The 22,480-nt window shown below is 41.2% G+C and overlaps 2 protein-coding genes across 3 annotated transcripts in view; one reads left to right on the top strand and one right to left on the bottom strand.

Annotated features, from left to right (window-relative positions):
• LOC100567212 (serpin B6) overlaps positions 1 to 22,480 on the bottom strand; it is a 53,002-nt gene that overhangs the window by 9,077 nt on the left and 21,445 nt on the right. Inside the window, exons 1-3 of one of the 2 annotated variants that reach the window (XM_003225576.4) lie at positions 7,864 to 8,101; positions 1,230 to 1,406; positions 109 to 246 (exon numbers count right to left, since the gene is read on the bottom strand). In XM_003225576.4, the coding sequence (XP_003225624.2) occupies positions 109 to 246; positions 1,230 to 1,397 (306 nt within the window). In that variant the 5' untranslated portion in view covers positions 1,398 to 1,406; positions 7,864 to 8,101. Of the gene's footprint in view, positions 1 to 108; positions 247 to 1,229; positions 1,407 to 7,863; positions 8,102 to 22,480 lie in introns of those variants that run through there. The other variant, XM_062977685.1, reaches the window with a different exon arrangement.
• LOC100567410 (leukocyte elastase inhibitor) overlaps positions 8,553 to 22,480 on the top strand; it is a 28,295-nt gene continuing 14,367 nt past the window's right edge. Inside the window, exon 1 of the mRNA XM_062977681.1 lies at positions 8,553 to 8,694. The gene's annotated coding sequence lies outside the window, so the exon portion shown is untranslated. The remainder of the gene's footprint in view (positions 8,695 to 22,480) is intronic.

The following is a 22,480-nucleotide window of genomic DNA, read 5'->3' as shown; positions in this document are numbered from 1 at the left end:
TTAAGGGTAGTTTGGGAAATTTCTTTTGGAGGCTTTTAAACAGAAACTCGATGGTCATCTGTCAGTGGTGTTTTGGAGAGTTTCTTGCACTAGTAGTAGGTAACTTACTGCAAGAAATTCATATGACTCTTCTCCAAAAAGCCTGTTGGCTGATTTCAACAAACACTTGGTGTCTGGCTTGTTGATTTTGGAAAGAAGTTTCCCATACTCCTGATGAAGCTCTTCACCTTTGGGCACAGATAATACCTGCAAGAGGATATTTGGTCATTAGTTATATTTCATGTTGCATTCGAATTTGAATAGAGAGATTTAGCATACGATAAAAATAATACATTTCAATAAAAATACTGTGAAATAGCCTAAAAAGCCACTACATTGGTCACAAACCCTTTCTTGCTTTAATTCATTACCACAGCTTTTCTATTTGAGAAAAAGGGGGAAAAAACCTGTGTGTTTTTAATAATGAAAGAGGAAAAACACATCCTTCAATTCTTCTTCCAGATTTCATGAGACAAAAATATTGATGACATTGGAAGAGAGATAATACCTTTATTCTCATTTGTCAAAGTATTTTAAAGTTTGAAAATACAGTAGAGTCTCACTTATCCAAGCTAACTGGGTTGGCAGAAGCTGGGATAAGCAAATATCTTGGATGATAAGGAAGGATTAAGGAAAAGCCTATTAAACATCAAATTAGGTTATGATTTTACAAATTAAGCACCAAAACATCATGTTGTACAACAAATTTGACAGAAAAAGTAGTTCAATACGCAGTAATGTTATAATTACTGTATTTACGAATTACACCAAAATATCACGATATATTGAAAACATTGACTGCAAAAATGCATTGGATAATTCAGAACCTTGGATAAGCTAATCTTTGATAAGTGAGACTCTACTGTACTCATATTAAGTCCAGAACATGGGTTACAATACAACAAGACAGATAGTGCCTTTTCAAACGTTGCTGAGCTCCATTTCCTATGAAGCCCAGCCAGCCAGCCTGTTAGCGAAGGACTATCAAAGGGCAATAATGCAATTGTTTACTGTTTGTCCCACCTATATATGGCCTTAGAAAGTATGCAAAGGCTGCACATGAATCTAAATTTAAGATCATCTTTATTCCTTACAGAATGACCTGTTATAATAAAATGGAAGTTACTCAAAACTCAGTTCAAAGTCAAAATATGTTTTCATCCCACCTAATAAAATATATATGGATTTACCGTTGCCATTTGGGCTGCAGTGTTCCCTTTGGCTCCCATGAAGACCATGGAGAGAGCAGAAGACATACTCCAAGGAGAATAAAACACATTCTTCGTTGTATCCTCTTCATTTAGCTTCTTGAAAAGATTGAGGGCAAAGTTGGTGTTGGCTGCTGTGAGGTTATCCATCTTTCAAACCTATGAACAGCCAGAAGAGAATAACAGTGGGATGTTAAAGCTCAAGCACCTCTTACAAGAAATACTTAAACATGTGCTATCAAATCCCACGTCACAGTGGCATCAACTCATATTTTCCCAAGTTTTCACACTTTTTGACATGCCAGGGGATAGGAAGAAACAGGGGGCCCTTCTACACTGCCATAAATCCAGTTCATAGCAAATAATCTGGATTTTATATGGCAGTGTAGAAGGGGCCAGAGTATAATAATAATATACAGTAGAGTCTCGCTTATCCAACGTAAACGGGCCGGCAGAATGTTGGATAAGCGAATATATTGGATAATAAGGAGAGATTAAGGAAAAGCCTATTAAACATCAAATTAGGTTATGATTTTACAAATTAAGCACCAAAACATCATGTTATACAACAACTTTTACAGAAAAAGTAGTTCAATACACAGTAATGCTATGTAGTAATTACTATATTTATGAATTTAACACCAAAATATCACAATGTATTGAAAACATTGACTATAAAAATGCGTTGGATAATCCAGAACGTTGTATAAGCGAGTGTTGGATGAGTGAGACTCTATTGTACTTTATTTATATTCCGCTCTATCTCCCCGAGGGGACTCAGGGCGGAGTACAGAACACATATACGGCAAACATTCAGTGCCATTATACAATTAACAAGAACAGACAATACATAAACAGAGATAAAGGCTTTCCCCATCTTTTCCATTTCTGGCATCTGGAGGCTGTGCTCGACTCCAGCCATCTGGGGAGGGTGGGGGGTGGGGAGTGTGTGTCACTCCATCTTCCATGCCGAGGAGCTTTATTGTCCTTAAGTGTCCTCTGGATCGATTCACCTTATGGGGGGGGGGGGGGGTTTATAACCGTCCCACTTTTTAAAAGCGGTACCTATTAATCTACTCACGTTTTCTGTTTTCGATCTGCTAGTTGGGCAGGAAGCTGGGGCTGACGGTGGGTGTTCACCCCGACCCAGGCTTTAACTGCCAACCTTTTGATCGACAGGATTTTCTACAGCTAGCAGTTTAGCCTGCTGAGCTAATCCTGGCCCCTAAGATAGTGATGTGAAAACATGTCTCAATTTCACTGAAAATCTTTGTATTCCACTTGCATTTTCCCCCATTCCTGTATTATGTGATACTGTTAATTCCCTCACTTAAAATCATTAATTTTCTAAAGTTGTTTTGTGTGTTCAAGTGGTTTGTGACTTATGGCAAATCTAAGACGAACTTATCATGGGGTCTTCTTGGCAAGATTCGTTCAGAGACTTGTATTTGCCTTCCTCTGAGGTTGAGAAAACGTAAATAAATACAGTAAAAAGAAGTAAACACTCTGAACTGTTGTGGCATGGGATGTTGAAATAATAATTGCAAGACAGATTCTAATCATAGATGATCAATCCATATTTTAGGCCCTATAGAAATGATAGTATTTTTTAAATCTGCCAAAATAATCAATATTTAGATGATTGCTTCCATGGAAACATTCATTCAGTAGAGCAGAATGGTATATACAAGGAAAATATTTGAGAACAAGGTAAAATAATGTATTCTTTCCACCAAGATAAGAAAAAAAAAACCAGCACAGAAAGATGATCTCAACAGACCCTGAGCAATATGGACAAAACTCTAGATGCAGATAATATGATGAAAATCCTCTTCAATCATCACCAAGGGCACTGTGTTGACATTTGCAGGCAAAATGCATCAAGTGGTTCTTAAGACAGAGAATGTAGTCATAGTTTGGAGGAACACTTAATCCCCAAATTCAAAGAGGACAGGGCTAACATATTCTGCCAGCTGCCAAAAATCCCAGCCTGATCAAGATTTGACATGCAAACTGCTAATCCTGCATAACTCTGCTGAAAACAGATTGATTTTATGAATGTATAGTATAATAGTATAACATTATTTAGCAAATGTTAAAATATATATATATAAAAGCACTCCCCATATCAAACCTCCCTGAAAGTGGTCACATATTAAAAGCCTGTTTGATTCAAAACATTTTTGCCTGCCAATGAAAAGGAATGGAAGAATATTTTATATCAGATTTCCCCCCCCCCCCAAAAATGAGACATAAAGACCTAGTTCCCAAATCCTGTCTGATCATGGAAGCTAAGCAGGGTCAGTTCTGCTTAGAACTTGGATGGGAGATCACCAGTGAATACCGTTTTCTGTAGACTATATTTCTTAAGAAAGAACTGGCAAAACCACCTCAAAGTAATTCCTTGCTTAAGAAAACCCTATGAAATGCATGCAGTTGTTGTACATTGACAGACGACTTGAAGAAAAACAGACAGGATTTCACAACTTTGATTTTGAGATAATCTACTCCAACAATGTTAAGTACAGCTCTACCTCAAGCATTCAGCAAGGCGTACTAAGAATAGACCTCAAAAAATGAAAACCAGGCTCTTGCAATAGAAGGGTATAAGTGTACACTGTTATCCCATACAAAATTATGTCCTTAAAACTTTGACAAGGAAAAATGTGAACAAACCCATTCCCTTGGACAAAAAAAGTGAGATAATTTTCTAGAAATGTTACCCTCTAATAAATTAAAATCACCCATTTGGCCATTTTACAAAATGTATAACAAATTATTTATAGGAGCTGATTTGTTCAATCAGGTGACCATTTATTTTACAGTTCTATCTATTGGAGAAAATAATAATAATAATAATACTTTATTTGTATTCTGCCCTATCTCCCCGAGGGGACTCAGGGTGGTTTCCAGCAAACACAGACACAAGGCAAATATTCAATGTTTAGAAACAACAAACACAGGGAAAGGTTTCCCCTTCTGGCTCTGAAGAGTGGTGCTCATCTCCGGCTCTGTGGGTTGGTGCTCATCCCCATTTCTAAGCCGAAGAGCCTGCGTTGTCCATAGACACCTCCAAGGTCATGTGGCTGGAATGACTGCATGGAGTGCCATTTACCTTTCCACCGAGGCGGTACCTATTGATCTACTCACATTGGCATGTTTTCGAACTGCTAGGTTGGCAGAAACTGGGGATAACAGCAGAAGCTCACCCTGTCCCACAAATTTGCACCGACAACCTTCCGGTCAGCAAGTTCAGCTCTTCAGCCATTTAACCCATTACACCACTGCAGACAATCACTTTACATTTAGTATAGTTAACAGTTAGCTGAATACCTCTGCAATATTCACCAGAGCCAATGGAAACTCTTTTAAAATCGAATCGTATCTTAGTAATGCTAAATTAGCTCCATTATATCCAACATTATACCTATACCTGTACATTCATATATAGTAGAGTCTCGCTTATTCAACATTCGCTTATCCAACATTCCGGATTATCCAACGCAGTCTATCTTTTAGTAGTCAATGTTTTTGTAGTCAATGTTTTCAATACATTGCAATGTTTTGGTGCTAAATTCGTAAATACAGTAATTACTACATAATGTTACCATGTATTGAACTGCTTTTTCTGTCGATCTGTTGTAAAACATGATGTTTTGGTGCTTAATTTGTAAAATCATAATGTAATTTGACGTTTAAAAGGCTTTTCCTTAATCCCTCCTTATTATCCAACATTTTCACTTATCCAACGTTCTGCAGGGCCGTTTATGTTGGATAAGTGAGACTCTACTGTATAACACTGTATAATAATAATAATAATAATAATAATAATAACAACAACAGGGTTTGGATCATTGATATTGACATCCCAGGTGACAATCGCATTGACGAAAAACAACAGGAAAAACTCAGCCGCTATCAGGACCTCAAGATTGAACTTCAAAGACTCTGGCAGAAACCAGTACAGGTGGTCCCGATGGTGATCGGCACATTCGGTGCCGTGCCAAAAGATCTCAGCCAGCATTTGGAAACAACAGACATTGACAAAATCACAATCTGCCAACTGCAAAAGGCCACCCTACTGGGATCTGCACACATCATCCGAAAATACATCACACAGTCCTAGACACTTGGGAAGTGTTCGACTTGTGATTTTGTGATACGAAACCCAGCATATCTATCTTGTTTGCTGTGTCATAATAAAATAATAATAATGTATTTCTTACCCGCCTCTCCCCACGGCTGGAGGCGGGTTACAGCATCTAAAGCATACAATCACTCAGTAGAATACACACATTAAAACGGTATTTCCATAAAATACAGTAGAGTCTCACTTATCCAACACTCGCTTATCCAATGTTCTGGATTATCCAATGCATTTTTGTAGTCAATGTTTTCAATACATTGTGATATTTTGGTGCTAAATTCGTAAATACAGTAATTACTACATAATGTTACCGTGTATTGAACTGCTTTTTCTGTCGATTTGTTGTAAAACATGATGTTTTGGTGCTTAATTTGTAAAATCATAACTTAATTTGACGTTTAAATGGCTTTTCCTTAATCCCTCATTATCCAACATTTTCACTTATCCAATGTTCTGCAGGCCCATTTATGGTGGATAAGTAGACTCTACTGCATAACACTGAATAATAATAATAATAATAATAATAATAATACAGTAGAGTCTCACTTTTCCAACATAAACGGGCCAGCAGAACGTTGGATAGGCGAATATGTTGGATAATAAGGAGAGATTAAAGAGAAGCCTAACATCAAATTAGGTTATGATTTTACAAATTAAGTACCAAAACATCATGTCATACAACAAATTTGACAGAAAAAGTAGTTCAATAGGCAGTAATGCTACATAGTAATTACTGTATTTACGAATTTAGCACCAAAATATCACAATGTATTGAAAACATTGACTACAAAAATGCGTTGGATAATCCAGAACATTGGATAAGCGAATGTTGGATAAGTGAGACTCTACTGTAATAATAATGTACAATAGAGTCTCACTTATCCAACATAACTGGGCTGGCAGAACGTTGGATAAGCGACTATGTTGGATAATAAGGAGAGATTAAGGAGATGCCTATTAAACATCAAACTAGGTTATGATTTTACAAATTAAGTACCAAAACATCATGTTATACAACAAATTTGACAAAAAAAAATAGTTCAATAGGCAGCAATGCTACGTAGTAATTACTGTATTTATGAATTTAACACCAAAATATCACAATGTATTATGTTGGATAAGTGAGACTCTACTGTACATACATATATACATACATACACACACACATACATACATGGTACTGTTCATATACACACACACATATGCATACATATATCTATACCAACATATATAATACTGTATATAAATAAGCCTTTAAGATACCAAAGAGAAACATTCATTTTGCTGCAATACTGCCTCTGGATGCACACAAATAATTTTACTTTTATATACATTATACATATACCTATACATTCATATATAACACTGAATAATAATAACAATAATAATAATAAAATGTGTTTCTTACCCACCTCTGCCCACGGCTGGAGGCAGATTACAACATCTAAAGCAGGGGTCCCCAAACTTTTTAAACAGGGGGCCAGTTCACAATCCTTTGGACTGTTGGAGGGCCAGACTATAGTTGGCCACCGAGCAATAATAATAATAATAATAACAACAATAACGACAATAATAATAAAGAGGGTTGGAAGAGACCCCTTGGGCCATTGAGTCCAATATCCTTCTGCCTTTGTGCACCGAAAGCACAAGCAAAGCACCCCTGAAAGATGGCCTCCCAGTCTCAATGTTAATAATAATAATAATAATAATGAGGGTTGGCCACTGAGCAATAATTAATAATAATAATAATAATAATAATAAAGAGGGTTGGAAGAGACCCCTTGGGCCATTGAGTCCAATATCCTTCTGCCTTTGTGCTCCAAAAGCACAAGCCAAGTACCCCTGACAGATGGCCACCCAGCCTCAATGTTAATAATAATAATAATAATAATAATAATAATAATAATAATAATAATAATAATTATAATAATATTAAGGGTTGTAAGAGACCCCTTGGGTCACTTACACCAACCCCGTTCTGCCCTTGTGCCGTGGGGGCCGGATAAATGGCTTTGATGGGCCGCATCCGGCCCCCGGGCCTTAGTTTGGGGACCCCTGATCTAAAGCATACAATCACTCAGTAGAATACACATATTAAAACGGTATTTCCATAAAATGCATATAAAAACACATAAAACAAAGTTTAAAATCCATCATCAAAACTATCTGGGTCTTTCAGATAAACAAGGCCCTTCCAGACAAGGCCCTATATCCCAGGATCTTGTCCTCTTCATCCCAGATTATCTGGCAATGCTGATCTGACTCATATAATCCAGTTTAAAGCAGACAACCTGGGGTCAGATCCTGGGATATTGGGCCTGCCTGGAAGGGCCCGACGCCTTTAAGATGCTAAAGGGAAACATTAGCTTCGTCTTGCTGCAAAAGTACCTCTGCCACACACACATATATACATACAGTTATTCTAAGCAGCATTTCCAAACAGAGGGAGGAATATAACAGAACGCTTACCCGGCAGATCAGGCGGAATAGCGGCCCTGTAGCGTGCAATTGGGCTTCCAAACCGGCAGCAGAGAAGCAAAAGGCAGGAAATAGCGGGGAGGAGAAAGAGGAGTCAATCAGCAGGCGACTGGGTCAGAGAGACTGCGAGGAGACCAGCAAGGAAAGCAAAAGCCAGGCAAAAGCTGAGGGCGGAGGGGGATGACTCAGGCCGTTTCCGGGACTGGCTCTGCCTCCAGGAAAGAGTCTCAGCAGCAATGGATCACCTACGGGGGCGGGCGCCTCGCCTAGCTTCGCCTCCAGGGATGCTGTTACTACGTAGAGAGAGAGAGAGAGTATGTGCACAACTGGGCACCCATGCCCTGGGAAGGCAGAGAAGGAGCTGCCATTGCTCCATATTGCGGGAGCTACACAGCAATTTGACTCCACTTGAATTGCCATGGCTCAATGCTATGGCATCCTGGGGATTATAGTTTGGCCTCTTTGGCCAGGAAAGGCTGCAGACCATGGGTGCATCTCCCATCACATGTTGTGATTGGGTAATGAAAAGGGCCTCTAGAAAATGACATGTTTACAGAAAATGACACTAATGTCACTCCAGGATCAGTGCTATATAATAATAGGGAAATAGAAGCATGGCCATAGAATTCAATTTAAATGGTAATAATAAAATAATAAACTTTATTTATATTCTGCCCAGAGCCACCGATGGTGCAGTTGGTTAAACCGCTGAGCTGCTGAACTTGCTGACCAAAAGATCGGCAATTCGAATCCAGGGAGTGGAGTGAACTCCCACTATTGGCTCCAGCTTCTGCCAACCTAGCAGTTCAAAAACATGCAAATGTCAGTAGATCAATAGGTACCGCTTCGGTGGGAAGGTAACAGCACTCCATGCAGTCATACTTACTTAGGCGATCCCTCGTAGTTTGAGGATGATTGCCTTCCACCCTGGGTGTGTGTCTCTAGATGGCTGAAGAGACCTATTCTTGATCTGCATGTTCTCCCGCAGTGAGAACATCAGTTTCCAGGTGGAAGGCGGTCCCGGTCAGGGTTGGCTTGACGCTCCTTCCTCTTGGCATGTTTCTCCCTTAAGCCCTCTGTTCGTGCCTCTTCGAACTCCGCAGCACTGCTGGTCACAGCTGACCTCCAATTAGAGCACTCAAGGGCCAGGGCTTCCCAGTTCTCAGTGTCTATGCCGCAGTTTTTAAGGTTGGCTTTGAGCCCATCTTTAAATCTCTTTTCCTGCCCACCAACATTACGTTTCCCATTCTTGAGTTTGGAGTAGAGTAACTGCTTTGGGAGACGGTGATCGGGCATTCGGACAACGTGGCCAGTCCAGCGGAGTTGATGGCGTAGGAGCATTGCTTCAATGCTGGTGGTCTTTGCTTCCTCTAGCACGCTGACATTTGTCCACCTGTCTTCCCAAGAGATTTGCAGGATTTTCCTGAGGCAACGCTGATGGAAACTCTCCAGGAGTTTGGTGTGACGTCTGTACACAGTCCACGTTTTGCAGGCGTAGAGCAGGGTTGGGAGGACAATGGCTTTATAAACAAGCACCTTGGTCTCTCTACGGATGTCCCGGTCATTAAACACTCTCTGCTTCATACGGAAAAATGCTGCACTCGCAGAGCTCAGGCGGTGTTGTATTTCAGTGTCGATGTTGATTTTTGTGGAGAGGTGGCTGCCAAGGTAGCAGAAATGGTCAACGTTTTCTAATGTTACACCGTTAAGCTGTATTCCTGGCTTTGCAGAGGGATTAGCTGGTGCCTGTTGGAAGAGCACTTTGGTTTTCTCAATGTTCAGTGAGAGGCCGAGCTTCTCGTATGCTTCTGCGAAGGTGTTTAGAGTGGCTTGTAGGTCTTCTGAATGCGCACAGACTACATTGTCATCAGCATATTGGAGTTCTATAATAGATGTTGTGCTGACCTTGGTTTTGGCTTTCAGTCTGCTGAGGTTAAATAGCTTGCCATCTGTCCGATAGATGATTTCCACTCTGGTGCTGTATAATAATAGGGAAATAGAAGCATGGCCATAGTGTTGGAGACTAGCCCAGAGGGGAAGTAAAGGAGAGAATGCCAGGAGAGCAATAAAACAAGCCTTTTATTGTTATCACAGCTGATGATAAAGCAAAACAGCGGTAGGTACCCACTCTAGTGTTTCCATACCATGCAAATGGCCGTTGCAACATGTGCGTAGCAGACAAAGAATTTATAAATTGCCTTTGCTGGAGTCAGGGGGACAGCTTTAAATTGGCTGACCTCCTTTCTTCACAACCGTGGACAGCGAGTGGAGAGGGGAGGCCTGGTCTCTGAGAGGTCCCCTCTACTTTGTGGGGTTCCTCAGGGGGCCATTCTCTCCCCTCTGTTGTTTAACATCTATATGCAACCACTTGCTCAGCTGGTCCGAGATTTCGGGCTCGAGTGTTATCAATATGCTGACGACACTCAGCTTGTGTTAAAGATGGAAGGCCGACCAGATTCTGTACCCGACAATTTTCATCAGTGCCTATTGGATGGTTGCGTACCAGTAGGTTGAGGGTGAATCCAGCAAAGACGGAGATCCAATGGCTGGGTCGACCGGGCAGCGGAGATATCCAGTTGCCAACCCTGGATGGCGAAGTGCTACGCCCGTCTTCACTAGTAAAGAGTCTGGGAGTCCTCTTGGACCCTTCACTGACGATGGAGGCCCAGATCTCCGCCGTTAGCAAAACCGCCTTTTTTCATCTTCGGCAGGCTAGACGGCTAGCCCCCTATCTGTCTAGGGACAACCTGGCTATGGTGATCCAGGCTACGGTCATCTTGAGACTGAACTACTGTAATGCCCTTTACATTGGCCTTCCTGTGTCGTTGATCCGGAAGCTCAAATTGGTGCAAAATGCAGCTGCCCGGCTCCTTGCAGGAGTCCCGATGAGATGCCACATAACACCAATCTTACTGCAGCTGCACTGGTTACCAATTGAGCACCGGATCACTTTCAAAGTGATGGTGCTTACCTTTAAAGCTTTACATGGTCTAGGGCCGATGTACCTGAGGAACCACCTCACTCCCTACAAACCCCAGAGATCCCTCCCTTCTGAGGACCAAGACCTGTTGGAAGTCCCCAGTTTTAAGACCTTGCGTCTAACAGCAACTAGACGCAGAGCCTTTTCAGCAGTGGCGCCATCTCTCTGGAACACCTTGCCACCTGAAGTTCGTGCCTTGCAGGACTTGTCGGCCTTCCGCAGGGCATATAAGACACACCTGTTTTAGCAGGCTTTTGAGTTCTGTTATTGATGTTTTAAAAGGTGCTTTTAGGATGTTTTAAAGATGTTTTTTAAAGATGTTTTAAAGATGTTTTTAAATTGTTGATTTTAGCCAGTTCTTGTAAGCTGCCCCGAGCCCTAGGGGAGTGGCGGCATATAAGTTTGAAAAATAAATAAATAAATATCTTGGCTTATCTAAAATTGACCAATGGCTGAGGGTCTTCCTCACCTTCCACACCTACTTGGCACAAGTGATACCAATGACCTAACTTACTTACTCTGAGCTTTCTTCTCCCTTTGGAACTTCCTGGAGAAAGGCACCAGCTCACAGTAAGGGAGGGGCATATGCACAGGCAAAGCTACATAGGCAATAGTTTACTATTTTTCTGGCTTATGGTCCCTACAATAGAATTCAATTTAAGTAGTACAGTAGAGTCTCACTTATCCAACGTTCTGGATTATCCAACACATTTTTGTAGTCAATGTTTTTAATACATCATGATATTTTGGTGCTAAATTCGTAAATACAGTAATTACTACATAGCATTGCTGTGTATTGAACTACCTTTACTGTCAAATTTGTTGTATAACATGATGTTTTGGTGCTTAATTTGTAAAATCATAACCCAATTTAATGTTTAATAGGCTTTTTCTTAATCTCTCCTTATTATCCAACATATTTGCTTATACAGCGTTCTGCCGGCCCGTTTATGTTGGATAAGCAAGACTCTACTGTAATAATAAAATAATAAACTTTATTTTTATTCCGCCTGGAACCCCCAGTGGAACAGCGAGTTAAACTGCTAAGCTGCTGAACTTGCTGACCAAAAGATCAGCGGTTTGAATCCAGGGAGCAGAATAAGCTTCCGCTGTTGGCCCCAGCTTCTGCCATTCTAGCAGTTCAAAAACATTTGAATGTGAGTAGATCAATAGGTACCTCTTCTGCAGGAATGTAACAGTGCTTCATGCAGTCATGCTGGCCACATGACTTTGGAGGTGTCTACGGACAACGCCAGCTCTTTGGCTTAGAAATGGAGATGAGCACCAACCCCCAGACACAACTGGACTTAATGTCAGGGGAAAACCTTTACTTTAAAAAAAAACAAATTATTATACACTGGACTTCCATTCAACTTCCTTCTGTTTAATTCTTCAGCACTTTAAATTATATTCCAGAGAAAGAAGGCCTTTACCTTTACCATATTCCACCTTCTCTCTCTGAGAGGACTCAGAACAGATTAAAAAAAAACCCAGCAAACTTTCAATTCCAAATGCAGTGGTTGAGATGGTTTGTTCGATGAGATGCAATTTGACGAATAGCCTGGACTAGAACCGTTTAGGGCTTTATAGGTAATCACCAGCACTTTGTATCTACTGGCAGCCAGTGAAAAAAGGCAAAAGATTTATACGATCTGAAGAGAAACCAGAGTATATATACTCTGTGGAGCTACCACAACACGGGAGGGGATCTCTCCCTGTATGGTGCTCCTGTTAGTAACCTGACTGCCAGGATACTAAATACAGTACAGGCAATCCCCATGTTACAAGCATCTGACTTACAAACTACTCATAGTTAATAATAATAATAATAATAATAATAATAATAATAATAATCCTGGAAGAGTATTTATTTATTGTGCCAGAGGCAAATTGAGAATTCTCTGGCATAGGGCTTGTTGCCTTCCCAAACTACATTTGCCAGAGATTTGTGCTTTCTTTCCCAGCAAACTCTGCTTTCTCCCTGCTTTTCCTTTCCTAATGATAAGAGGTCATTAATTTACAGAGGAAAGACAGCCTTTTTGGCTTTGCTTTGCTTCCTTGAGCTGAAAATAAAACTGACTTTGGGAGGCTTCTGAGATTTACAAAATGCAAATGAAAAAAGTATTGGGTAAGTTTCGATTCTAAAGTTTTTGGCACAGGCCACATTCACAGGCCACATTCACTAGAGAACATATCTTGTTTGTAACTGCCTGTACATTCAAACCAACAAACAAATGCTCAATCCACTATGTCACACTCAGGTATAGCAGAATCCTAACTTTTAGAAACCAAGAATGCATATATATCAACTCTTGGTCCACGAAACCTTTCCCCCATGAAGTTAAACTAAGATTTTTGTTTTATCTTCTCTGATTAAGGGGCTTAGATTTATAGTCTCAACCTTGAAGGAGGATTTAGAAAATCTTGTTTCAATATTTATCCTGTCTGGCTAAATATGTCATTAACTGACTCTGCATCAAGCGAATGAATCAGCACATGCCGCACCCCAAGGAAGGATTTTATCTGAATGCATCTTGTTAATTAGTATTTTGCTTTTTTAAAATGTCATTAGCAACCATGTAGATTTGTTTCTTGATTTTTGTGACCTAGAGCCATGAGAGTCAGGATGGCATAGTGGTTGAGTGTTGGATTGGGAATCTAAATAATAATAATTAATAATAATAATAATAATAATAATTTTGCCATGCCAAAAGATCTCAGCTGGCATTTGAAAACAATAGACATTGACAAAATTACGATCTGCCAACTGAAAAAGGCCACCCTACTGGGATCTGCACGCATCATCCAAAAATACATCGCAGAGTCCTAGACACTTGGGAAATGTTTGACTTGCGATTTTGTGATACGAAATCCAGCATATCTATCTTGTTTGCTGTGTCATAAAATAATAATAATAATAATAATAATAATAATAATAATAATAATAATAATAATTTTATTTTTGTACCCCGCCTTCATCTCCCCAAAGGGACTCGGGGCGGCTAACATGAGGCCAAACCCGGATAGTTACAATAAAAACAGAATAAAATACATACTTAATACACAACAGAGTTTGAATCCATATTCCACTATGAAAACTCACTGGGTGACTTTAGACAAGTCTCACTCTCTCAGCCTCAAGGAGATGGGAAAAGGCAACAGACACCCCTTTATAATATCTTGTCAAGAAAACCCTGTGGTAGAGTTTCATAGGTTGAAAATGGCTTGAAAGCATACAACAGCTGTAATTCTAGCACTATACTTAAAAGGAAAATAGACACATACCGAGTTAAACAAGATGAACATAATTTAAAGGCTTCTAACAGTCAAAATGTTTGTCAATACATCTTATCAAAGGATCCTCCATTTTTTTGATGAAAACTTGTGGTTGCTTGCTTTTAAAAACATTTTCTTCCACAATGCCCAGTTCACCCAGTTCCTGTAAATTATAGTGGACTGGTTGAGGGCATGATTTTAATAATTGGTTTTTAATGTTGAGATGTTTTTAACTTTTTGGTTTTTAATGTATATGTTTACATCTATATATATAAAAGAGTGATGGCATCAGGGCAGGACAAAACAACAAAATTACAGGCCCCCCAACCTCAAAATTTGACAACACAACCCATCATTCACGGCTCTAGATTGATACAACAAAAAGAAAAGAAAAATAAAGTCCTAATTACAGGGAGAGGAATAATAGTTTTTATCCAATTGCTGCCAGTTTGAAGGCTAAGCTCCGCCCACTTGGTCTCCTAGCAACCTACTCAGTCCAGGGGACAGGCACAGTTAGGCTTCACTTAGGCCTCTTCCACAGATTATCAGATTTTAACTGGATTATATGACAGTGTAGACTCAAGGCCCTTCCACACAGCTATATAACCCATTTAGAATCTTATATTATCTGCTTTGAACTGGATTATTTTGACTCCACACTGCCATATAATCCACTTCAGTGTGCATACTAAACATAAAGACAACCATACAACAGACATTCAATACCACCACTACCTCAACAATTTCTCACCAACACCACCAGACAATGCCACAGCAATGCGTGGCCGGGCACAGCTAGTTATTGTATATACGTTTCTGCGGCATTGAATTGTTGCCTACAGTAAGCCGCTCTGAGTCCCCTTTGGGGTGAGAAGGGCAGGGTATAAATATAGTAAATAAATAAATACATTTAGGCTTAATCCAAACAAGTCTGAAGTATTTCTGATCAGTTGAAAGACGGATTTGGGAACAGGGATTCAACCTGTTGGGGACACTTCTAGGTTTTTCCCAGAGCTTCTGAGTCTAGGTTTTACTAGTGACTAGGAACATTTGCACATTTAAAGCTAGTGCACCAGCTGTACCCATTCACACTTGTTTTAAACAGACAAGGGTTCTTTCTCCCATCCTGGACATTCGACAGATATATATACACCCCTCTTGTCTCACTGCCAACAGAACTTCTGAAGATGCCAGCCACAGAAGCAGGCAAAACGTCAGGAGAGAATGCTGTGGACCATGACCATACAGCCCGAAAAACTCACAACTCATTTCTTGGTTTGTTTGGAAGGTTCCATGTGTAGAAGCAGTCACAGAATCATAGTGTTGGAAGAGACTTCATGGGCCATCCAGTCCAATCCCTTGCCAAGAAGCAAGAAAATCGCATTCAAAGCACCCCCAATAGATGGCCATCCAGCCTCTGCTTAAAAGCCTCCAAAGAAGGAGCCTCCATCACAGTCCAGGGCAGAGAGTTCCATTGCTGAACAGCTCTCACAGTGAGGAAGTTCTTCCTAATGTTCAGGTGGAATCTCCTTTCCTGTAGTTTAAAGCCATTGTTCCACGTCCTAGTCTCCAGGGCAGCAGAAAACAAGCTTGCTTCCTCCTCCCTACGACATCCTTTCACATATTTATACATGGTTATCATGTCTCATCTCATTCTTCTCTTCTGCAGGCTAAACATGCCCAGTTCTTTAAGCCGCTTCTCATAGGGCTTGTTCTCCAGGCCCCTGATCATTTTAGTCGCCCTCCTCTGGACACATTCCAGCTTGTCAACATCTCCCTTCAACTGCGGTGCCCAGAATTGGATACAGTATTCTGGGTGTAGTCTGACCAAGGCAGAACAGAGGAATAGCATGACTCCTAGATCTAGACACTATACTCCAATTTATGCAGGTAAAAAAAACCCCAAAAACGTTAACTTCTTGTCCACGAGGACTCCAAGATCTTTTTCACACATCCTGCTGTCAAGCCAGGCATCGTCCCCCATTCTGTATCTTTGCATTTCATTTTTTCTGCCTAAGTGGAGTATCTTCCATTTGTCCCTGTTGAACTTCATTTTGTTAGTTTCCGCCCATCTCTCTAATCTGTTAAGATCATTTTGAATTCTGCTCCTGTCTTCTGGAGTATCTCTCCCAATTTTGTGCTGTCTGCAAACTTGATGATCATGCCTTCTAACCCTTAGTCTAAGTCATTAATAAAGATGTGGAACAGAACCGGGCCCAGGACGGAACCTTGCGGCACTCCACTTGTGACTTCTTTGCAGGATGAAGAAGAAGCCTTGATGAGCACCCTCTGGATTCGTTCGCTTAACTAATTGTAGATCCACCTAACCGTAGTTTTGCCTAGCCCACATTTGACTAGCTTGTTTGCCAAAAGATCGTGAGGGACCTTGTTGAAAAGCCTTACTGAAATCCAGATATGCTACATCCACAGCATTCCCTGCATCTACCCAGCTCGTAACTCTATCAAAAAAAAGAGATCAGATTAGTCTGGCATGATTTGTTTTTGATAAATCCATGTTGACTGTTAGTGATGACCACATTTGTTTCTAAGTGTTTGCAGACCACTTCCTTAATGATCTTTTCCAGAATCTTGCCTGGTATCGATGTGAGGCTGACCAGACAGTAATTGTTTGGGTCGTTCTTTTTTCCCTTCTTGAAGATAGGGACCACATTTGCCCTCCTCCAATCTGATGGGACCTGTCCCTTTCTTCAAGAACTCTCAAAGAAGATTGCCAATGATTCCTAAATAACTTCCTTCCGCTAGTTTCTTCAATACTCTTGGATGTAGTTGAGCTGGCCCTGGGGGACTTGAATCCCTTTAGATCAGCCAGGTATTCCTGGATGACTTGTTTTCCTATTTGGGTCGGGTTAGAGTATCCAGACAGGTTAGAGTATCTAGACAAAGTGTACAAAAAGGCATATTTAGTCATAATATGAGTCACTGTGATTGGAAACGGGCCACCTGTTTTCCATGAGATAAGATATGTGGTACCAGAGTCATGCCAGGACCATGAGTCAGGAGGAGGAGGAGGAAGAGGAGGAGGAGGAGGAGGAGGAGGAGGAGGCGGCTTGCCTCCCAGCAGCAGAGGCTGAACCTATGGTGAAACAGCCGAACATGAGTGCTACTGCTGAGAAGGAGCTGTGTCCTGCAGAAGCAGCTGCGTTTGAGCAGAATGAGGCTCTTCAAGGGGAATAATAATAATCGTCATCATCATCGTCATCATCATCATCTTTATTTGTATCCCTCCCCCTCTCCCAGAAGGGACTCAGGGAAGCTTACCACAAAAATACAATATACATAGGAATAATAGCAACCAAAACAACACAGATCAACAAATTGTAATAAAAAGACAAAAGCAGCCATACAGCTGTTAAATTATAACATCAAAACATCACAAAGTATAACATTTTGTGCTGAAATAAAATATATTATACATAAGAGCTCAAACTAGCTCCAATTAACCAATTAAAAGGCCAGTTGGTATTGGAATCAATATAAAAGCCTTCACCATTTACATTATAGTCAACTATTGCCGAAGGCCAGCTTCCACATCCATGTTTTTAGTTGTTTTCTGAAAGTCATTAGAGTGGGGGCCAATCTAATCTCTTTGGGAAGAGCATTCCAGAGCTTGTAGGCCACAACCAAGAAGGCCCTCTTCATCGTCCCCCCCAACCTTATCTGTGAACGTAGTAGGACTGTGAGAAGGGCCTCCTGGCAGACCTTAAGGCCCGAATAGGTTCACAGGGGGAGACACAGTCAAATAGGCTGAACTCAAACAGTTTAGGGCTTTATAGGGGTTTTTTTCGTGTCAGGAGCAACCGGAGTTGCTTCTGGAGTGAGAGAATTGGCCGTCTGCAAGGACGTTGCTCAGGGGACGTCCGGATATTTTGATGTTTTACCATCCTTGTGGGAGGCTTCTCTCATGTCCCCGCATGGAGCTGGAGCTGATAGAGGGAGCTCATCCACACTCTCCCTGGGTGGGATTTGAACCTGGCAGCTTCAGTTGCACAGGCAGCATAAAAACTGGGTGTTTGCAACAGGACCTTGCTGGTGGATGTTCCAGCTGGTGATCTTGAGTCTTGGACCTTTCATAGAATCATAGAATCATAGAATAGTAGAGTTGGAAGAGACCTCAAGGGCCATCTAGTCCAACCCCCCGCTAAGAAGCAGGAAATCGCATTCAAAGCACCCCCGACAGATGGCCATCCAGCCTCTGCTTAAAAGCCTCCAAAGAAGGAGCCTCCACCACGGCCCGGGGGAGAGAGTTCCACTGCCGAACAGCCCTTTGATTTCATGTAGTTGGTGAGCCTCCAGTGTTTTTGACCCTCGGACAAGACTCTTGGAATTCCCTTTGCATGTGTCCTATCTCAGTGATAACCTTGGACTGCCGCCAACTCTTCTTGTAAGCAATGGCTGTAGCTCCTTGACAAGTAAGCAATCATAGTGTGGGCCAATCTCATCCCTGTAAATGCTGAAATTTTGACCTGGACACTAACAGCAGACTACTTGTAGTTTGAGCCGTAAAGAAGGGAGCCATAAAATAGGAATAGCTGGTGTTACCATAGACCAGTCCTGTGCAGTGCCTGACCACTGGTGCTGATCCTAATACAGTAGAGTCTCACTAATCCTAGCCTCACTTATCCAAGCCTCTGGATAATCCAAGCCATTTTTGTAGTCAATGTTTCCAATATATCGTGATATTTTGGTGCTAAATTCGTAAATACAGTAATTACAGCATAATATTACTGCGTATTGAACTACTTTTTCTGTCAAATTTGTTGCATAACATGAAGTTTTGGTGCTTAATTTGTAAAATCATAACCTAATTTGATGTTTAATAGGCTTTTCCTTGATCAGTCCTTATAATCCAAGATATTCGCTTATCCAAGCTTCTGCCGGCCCGTTTAGCTTGGATTAGTGAGACTCTACTGTATATGCAGACCTAAGAGACCAATGCAGATGGGACCCCAGGTATGGAGAAAAAACAGGAAAAAATGAAATCAACAGTTGACATGTAGAGGCACAATCCAGTCCAGAAAAAACTCAGTGTAGAAACATTATTTGAATTAACATAATTGATCCTAGTTTAATGGAAGCTGTTAGGTTTCATAGATAGAATAACAGAGTTGGAAGAGACCACGTGGGCCATCTAGTCCAACCCCAACATCCAGGAAAAGCACAACCAAAGTACCCCTGACAGGTGGCTATCCAGCCTCTGATTAAAAGCTTCCAAGGATGGGGATTTCACTACACTCTGAGGCAGAATCCCACTGCTGAACAGCTCTAACAGCCAGGAAGGGCTTCCTAATGTACAGATAGAATCTCCTTTACTGGAGTTTGAACCCATTGCTCCAAGTCCTAGTCTCCAGGGCAGCTCCCTCTTCCTTATGACATCCTTTCACATATTTATACATGGCTACCATGTCTTCTCTCGACCTTCTCTTCTGCAGTCTAAACATGCCCAGCTCTTTAAGACACTCCTCATAGGGATTCATAGTTTCCAGACCTTTGATCATTTTAGTTGCCCTCCTCTGGACACCTTCTAGTTTCTGTGGTGCCCAGAATTGGACACAGTAGTCCAGGTGGGGTCTAACCAAGGCAGAAAAGAGAGGCACCATGACTTCCCTTGATTTATTGTAGACATTATACTCCTTTTGATGCAGCCCAAAATCCCATTGGTTTTTTTAGCTGCTTCATCACACTGTTGGCTCATCTTCAACTTGTGGTCCACAAAGACTCCAAGAGAAATAACTGCACAATAAATTGAGAGCAAATATCAGCATATTTATTTATTTATTTATTTATTTATTTACAGCATTTATATTCCGCCCTTCTCACCCCGAAGGGGACTCAGGGCGGATCACATTGCACACATAAAGCCAAACATTCAATGCCATGACATAGAACAGAGACAGAGACAAGACGCAGGCACCGGGCTGGCCTCGAACTCATGACCTCTTGGTCAGAGTGATTTGTTGCAGCTGGCTTGCTTTCCAGCCTGCGCCACAGCCCAGTCCTTAAATTAAAGCATGCATCATCCAGTACACATGATACATAGTCAATGTAAGTAATTACAAAAACAAATGAAGAATAAACATGGTAAGACACATGCTTCTGACAATAACTTGGCTGAGTTTGATGAGGCACCTGCAGTATTTGCCAGAGAAGGCTAAAGGCTACAAGTCCCATGGTTAAAGTAGTGTCAAAATGCATTAATCCAACAGATAGAAAGAGATGTAATGTGTTGTTGAAGGCTTTCATGGCCAGAATCACTGGGTTGCTGTGAGTTTTCTGGGCTGTATGGTCATGTTTCAGAAGCATTCTCTCCTGATGCTTTGCCCACATCAATGGCAGGCATCCTCAGAGGCTGTGAGGTCTGTTGGAAAATGAGGCAAGTGGGGTTTATATATCTGTGGAATGTCCAGGGTGGGAGAAAGAACTCTTGTCTGCTTGAGGCAAGTGTGAATGGTGCAATTGGCCAGCTTGATTAGCATTGAATGACCTTGCAGCTTCAAGTTCTGGCTTCTTCTTGCCCGGGGGAATCCTTTGTTAGGAGGTGTTAGCTGGCTCTGATTGTTTCATGTCTGGAATCCCCCTGTTTTTGAGTGTTGTGCTTTATTTACTGCCCTGATTTTAGAGGTTTTTTTTTTTAATACTGGTAGACAGATTGTGTTCATTTTCATGGTTCCCTCCTTTCTGTTGAAATTGTCTACATGCTTGTGGATTTCAGTGGCTTCTCTGTGTAGTCTGACACGGTGGTTGTTAGAGTGGTCAAGCATTTCCATGTTCTCAAATAAAGTGTTCATACATCAAGAGAACCACTGACCGCATAGGGAAGCTGATGGAGAAGCACAACCTATAAACTATTTACAGACCCACTAAGAAAATCTAGCAGTTCGAACACATGCAAATGTGAGTAGATAAATAGGTACCGCTCCAGCGGGAAGGTAATGGCGTTCCATGCAGTCTTGCTGGCCACATGACCTTGGAGGTGTCTATGGACAATGCCGGCTCTTTGGCTTAGAAATGGAGATGAGCACTAACCCCCAGAGTCGGTCACGACTGGACTTAACGTCAGGGGAAAACCTTTACCTTTACAAACCTAAGAAAATCCAACAAATGCCACGTTCAGCAAAGAAAAAGAGGGATCCTCTTACCTCTGGAGGAATCTAGTGTATACCATGTAGCTATGGACAAGTCTACATAGGGACCACCAAACGCAGTGTTGTACATGAAGGGAGAGATAACGCAAGAGAGATCCTTTTGAGAGGCCAAAAAGTCCGGTTTATTATTTCAGCTGAGTCCCTGGAAGTGGAATCTCTTCCAAAAAGCAAACCAGAGAGACGATCAAGACGTTGACTTGCCTTTTATACATTTTCAGACAAAGAACATGCTTCTACATACATCTCGTCATTAGTATGTCACTTCACATGCTTACATACATGGACATAAATATGCACAATCAGCATTTTCCTATCTTAAGTACTCTTAAAAGCGTATAGCAAGTCACAGACACCAAAAAGAGAGATCCATCAAGAGGCCACTCTTGGCCTGTCAAGCTGTACTAGGAACCAATTCACACTGGAATGTATAGAAAACTGGCCCCCCTTCTCCCAGCTTGTCCTATCAGCTTGTGCATCCCTAAAATCTAACATAGAGAGAGTCTGATTTTTCTACATTTCACTGCTTCTAATATGCATACAATATATGTCTAAAAATCCATATTTTTCAGTTCCTCATCAGCAGCATTGCTCAAGACACGAATCAAGGAACTTGAAAGGCCCTGAGGACTAATCCAACCAGAGAAATCAACCATAGCACAGCACTTGATGAACCAAACTGGACAGAGCATATTATTTGAGAACACAAAATGCTGGACTGATGAGGAACGATAAAAAATGGATTTTTAGACATATATTGTATGCACATTAGAAGCACTGAAATGTAGAAAAATCAGACTCTCTCTGTGTTAGATTTTAGGAATGCACAATCTGACAGGACAGGGGGGAGAAGGTGGGCCGGTTATCTATACATTCCAGTACGAGATTGTGCCAGGTATACGAATGGAAGGAGAGTGACTTCTCCCCCTCCCTTTTGACAAGGCAAAAGTAGGCCTCTTGATGGATTTCTCTTTGTGTCTGTGACTTGCTACAAGTTTTAAGAGTGCTTAGATAGGAAAATGCTGATTGTGCATATTTATGCCCATGTATGTAAGCATGTGAAGTGACGTACTAATGACGAGATGTATGTAAAAGCATGTTCTTTGTCTGAAAATGTATATAAGGCATGAGTCCACGCCTTGATCTCGCTCTGGTTTTTCTTTCGGAAGAGATTCCACCCAGAGTCTTCAGC

This window comes from Anolis carolinensis, chromosome 4 (assembly GCF_035594765.1).
Source record: "Anolis carolinensis isolate JA03-04 chromosome 4, rAnoCar3.1.pri, whole genome shotgun sequence".
NCBI lineage: Eukaryota > Metazoa > Chordata > Lepidosauria > Squamata > Dactyloidae > Anolis > Anolis carolinensis.
Note: the sequence above shows the minus strand (reverse complement) of the source record. Positions and strands in the feature narration are given on the sequence as shown.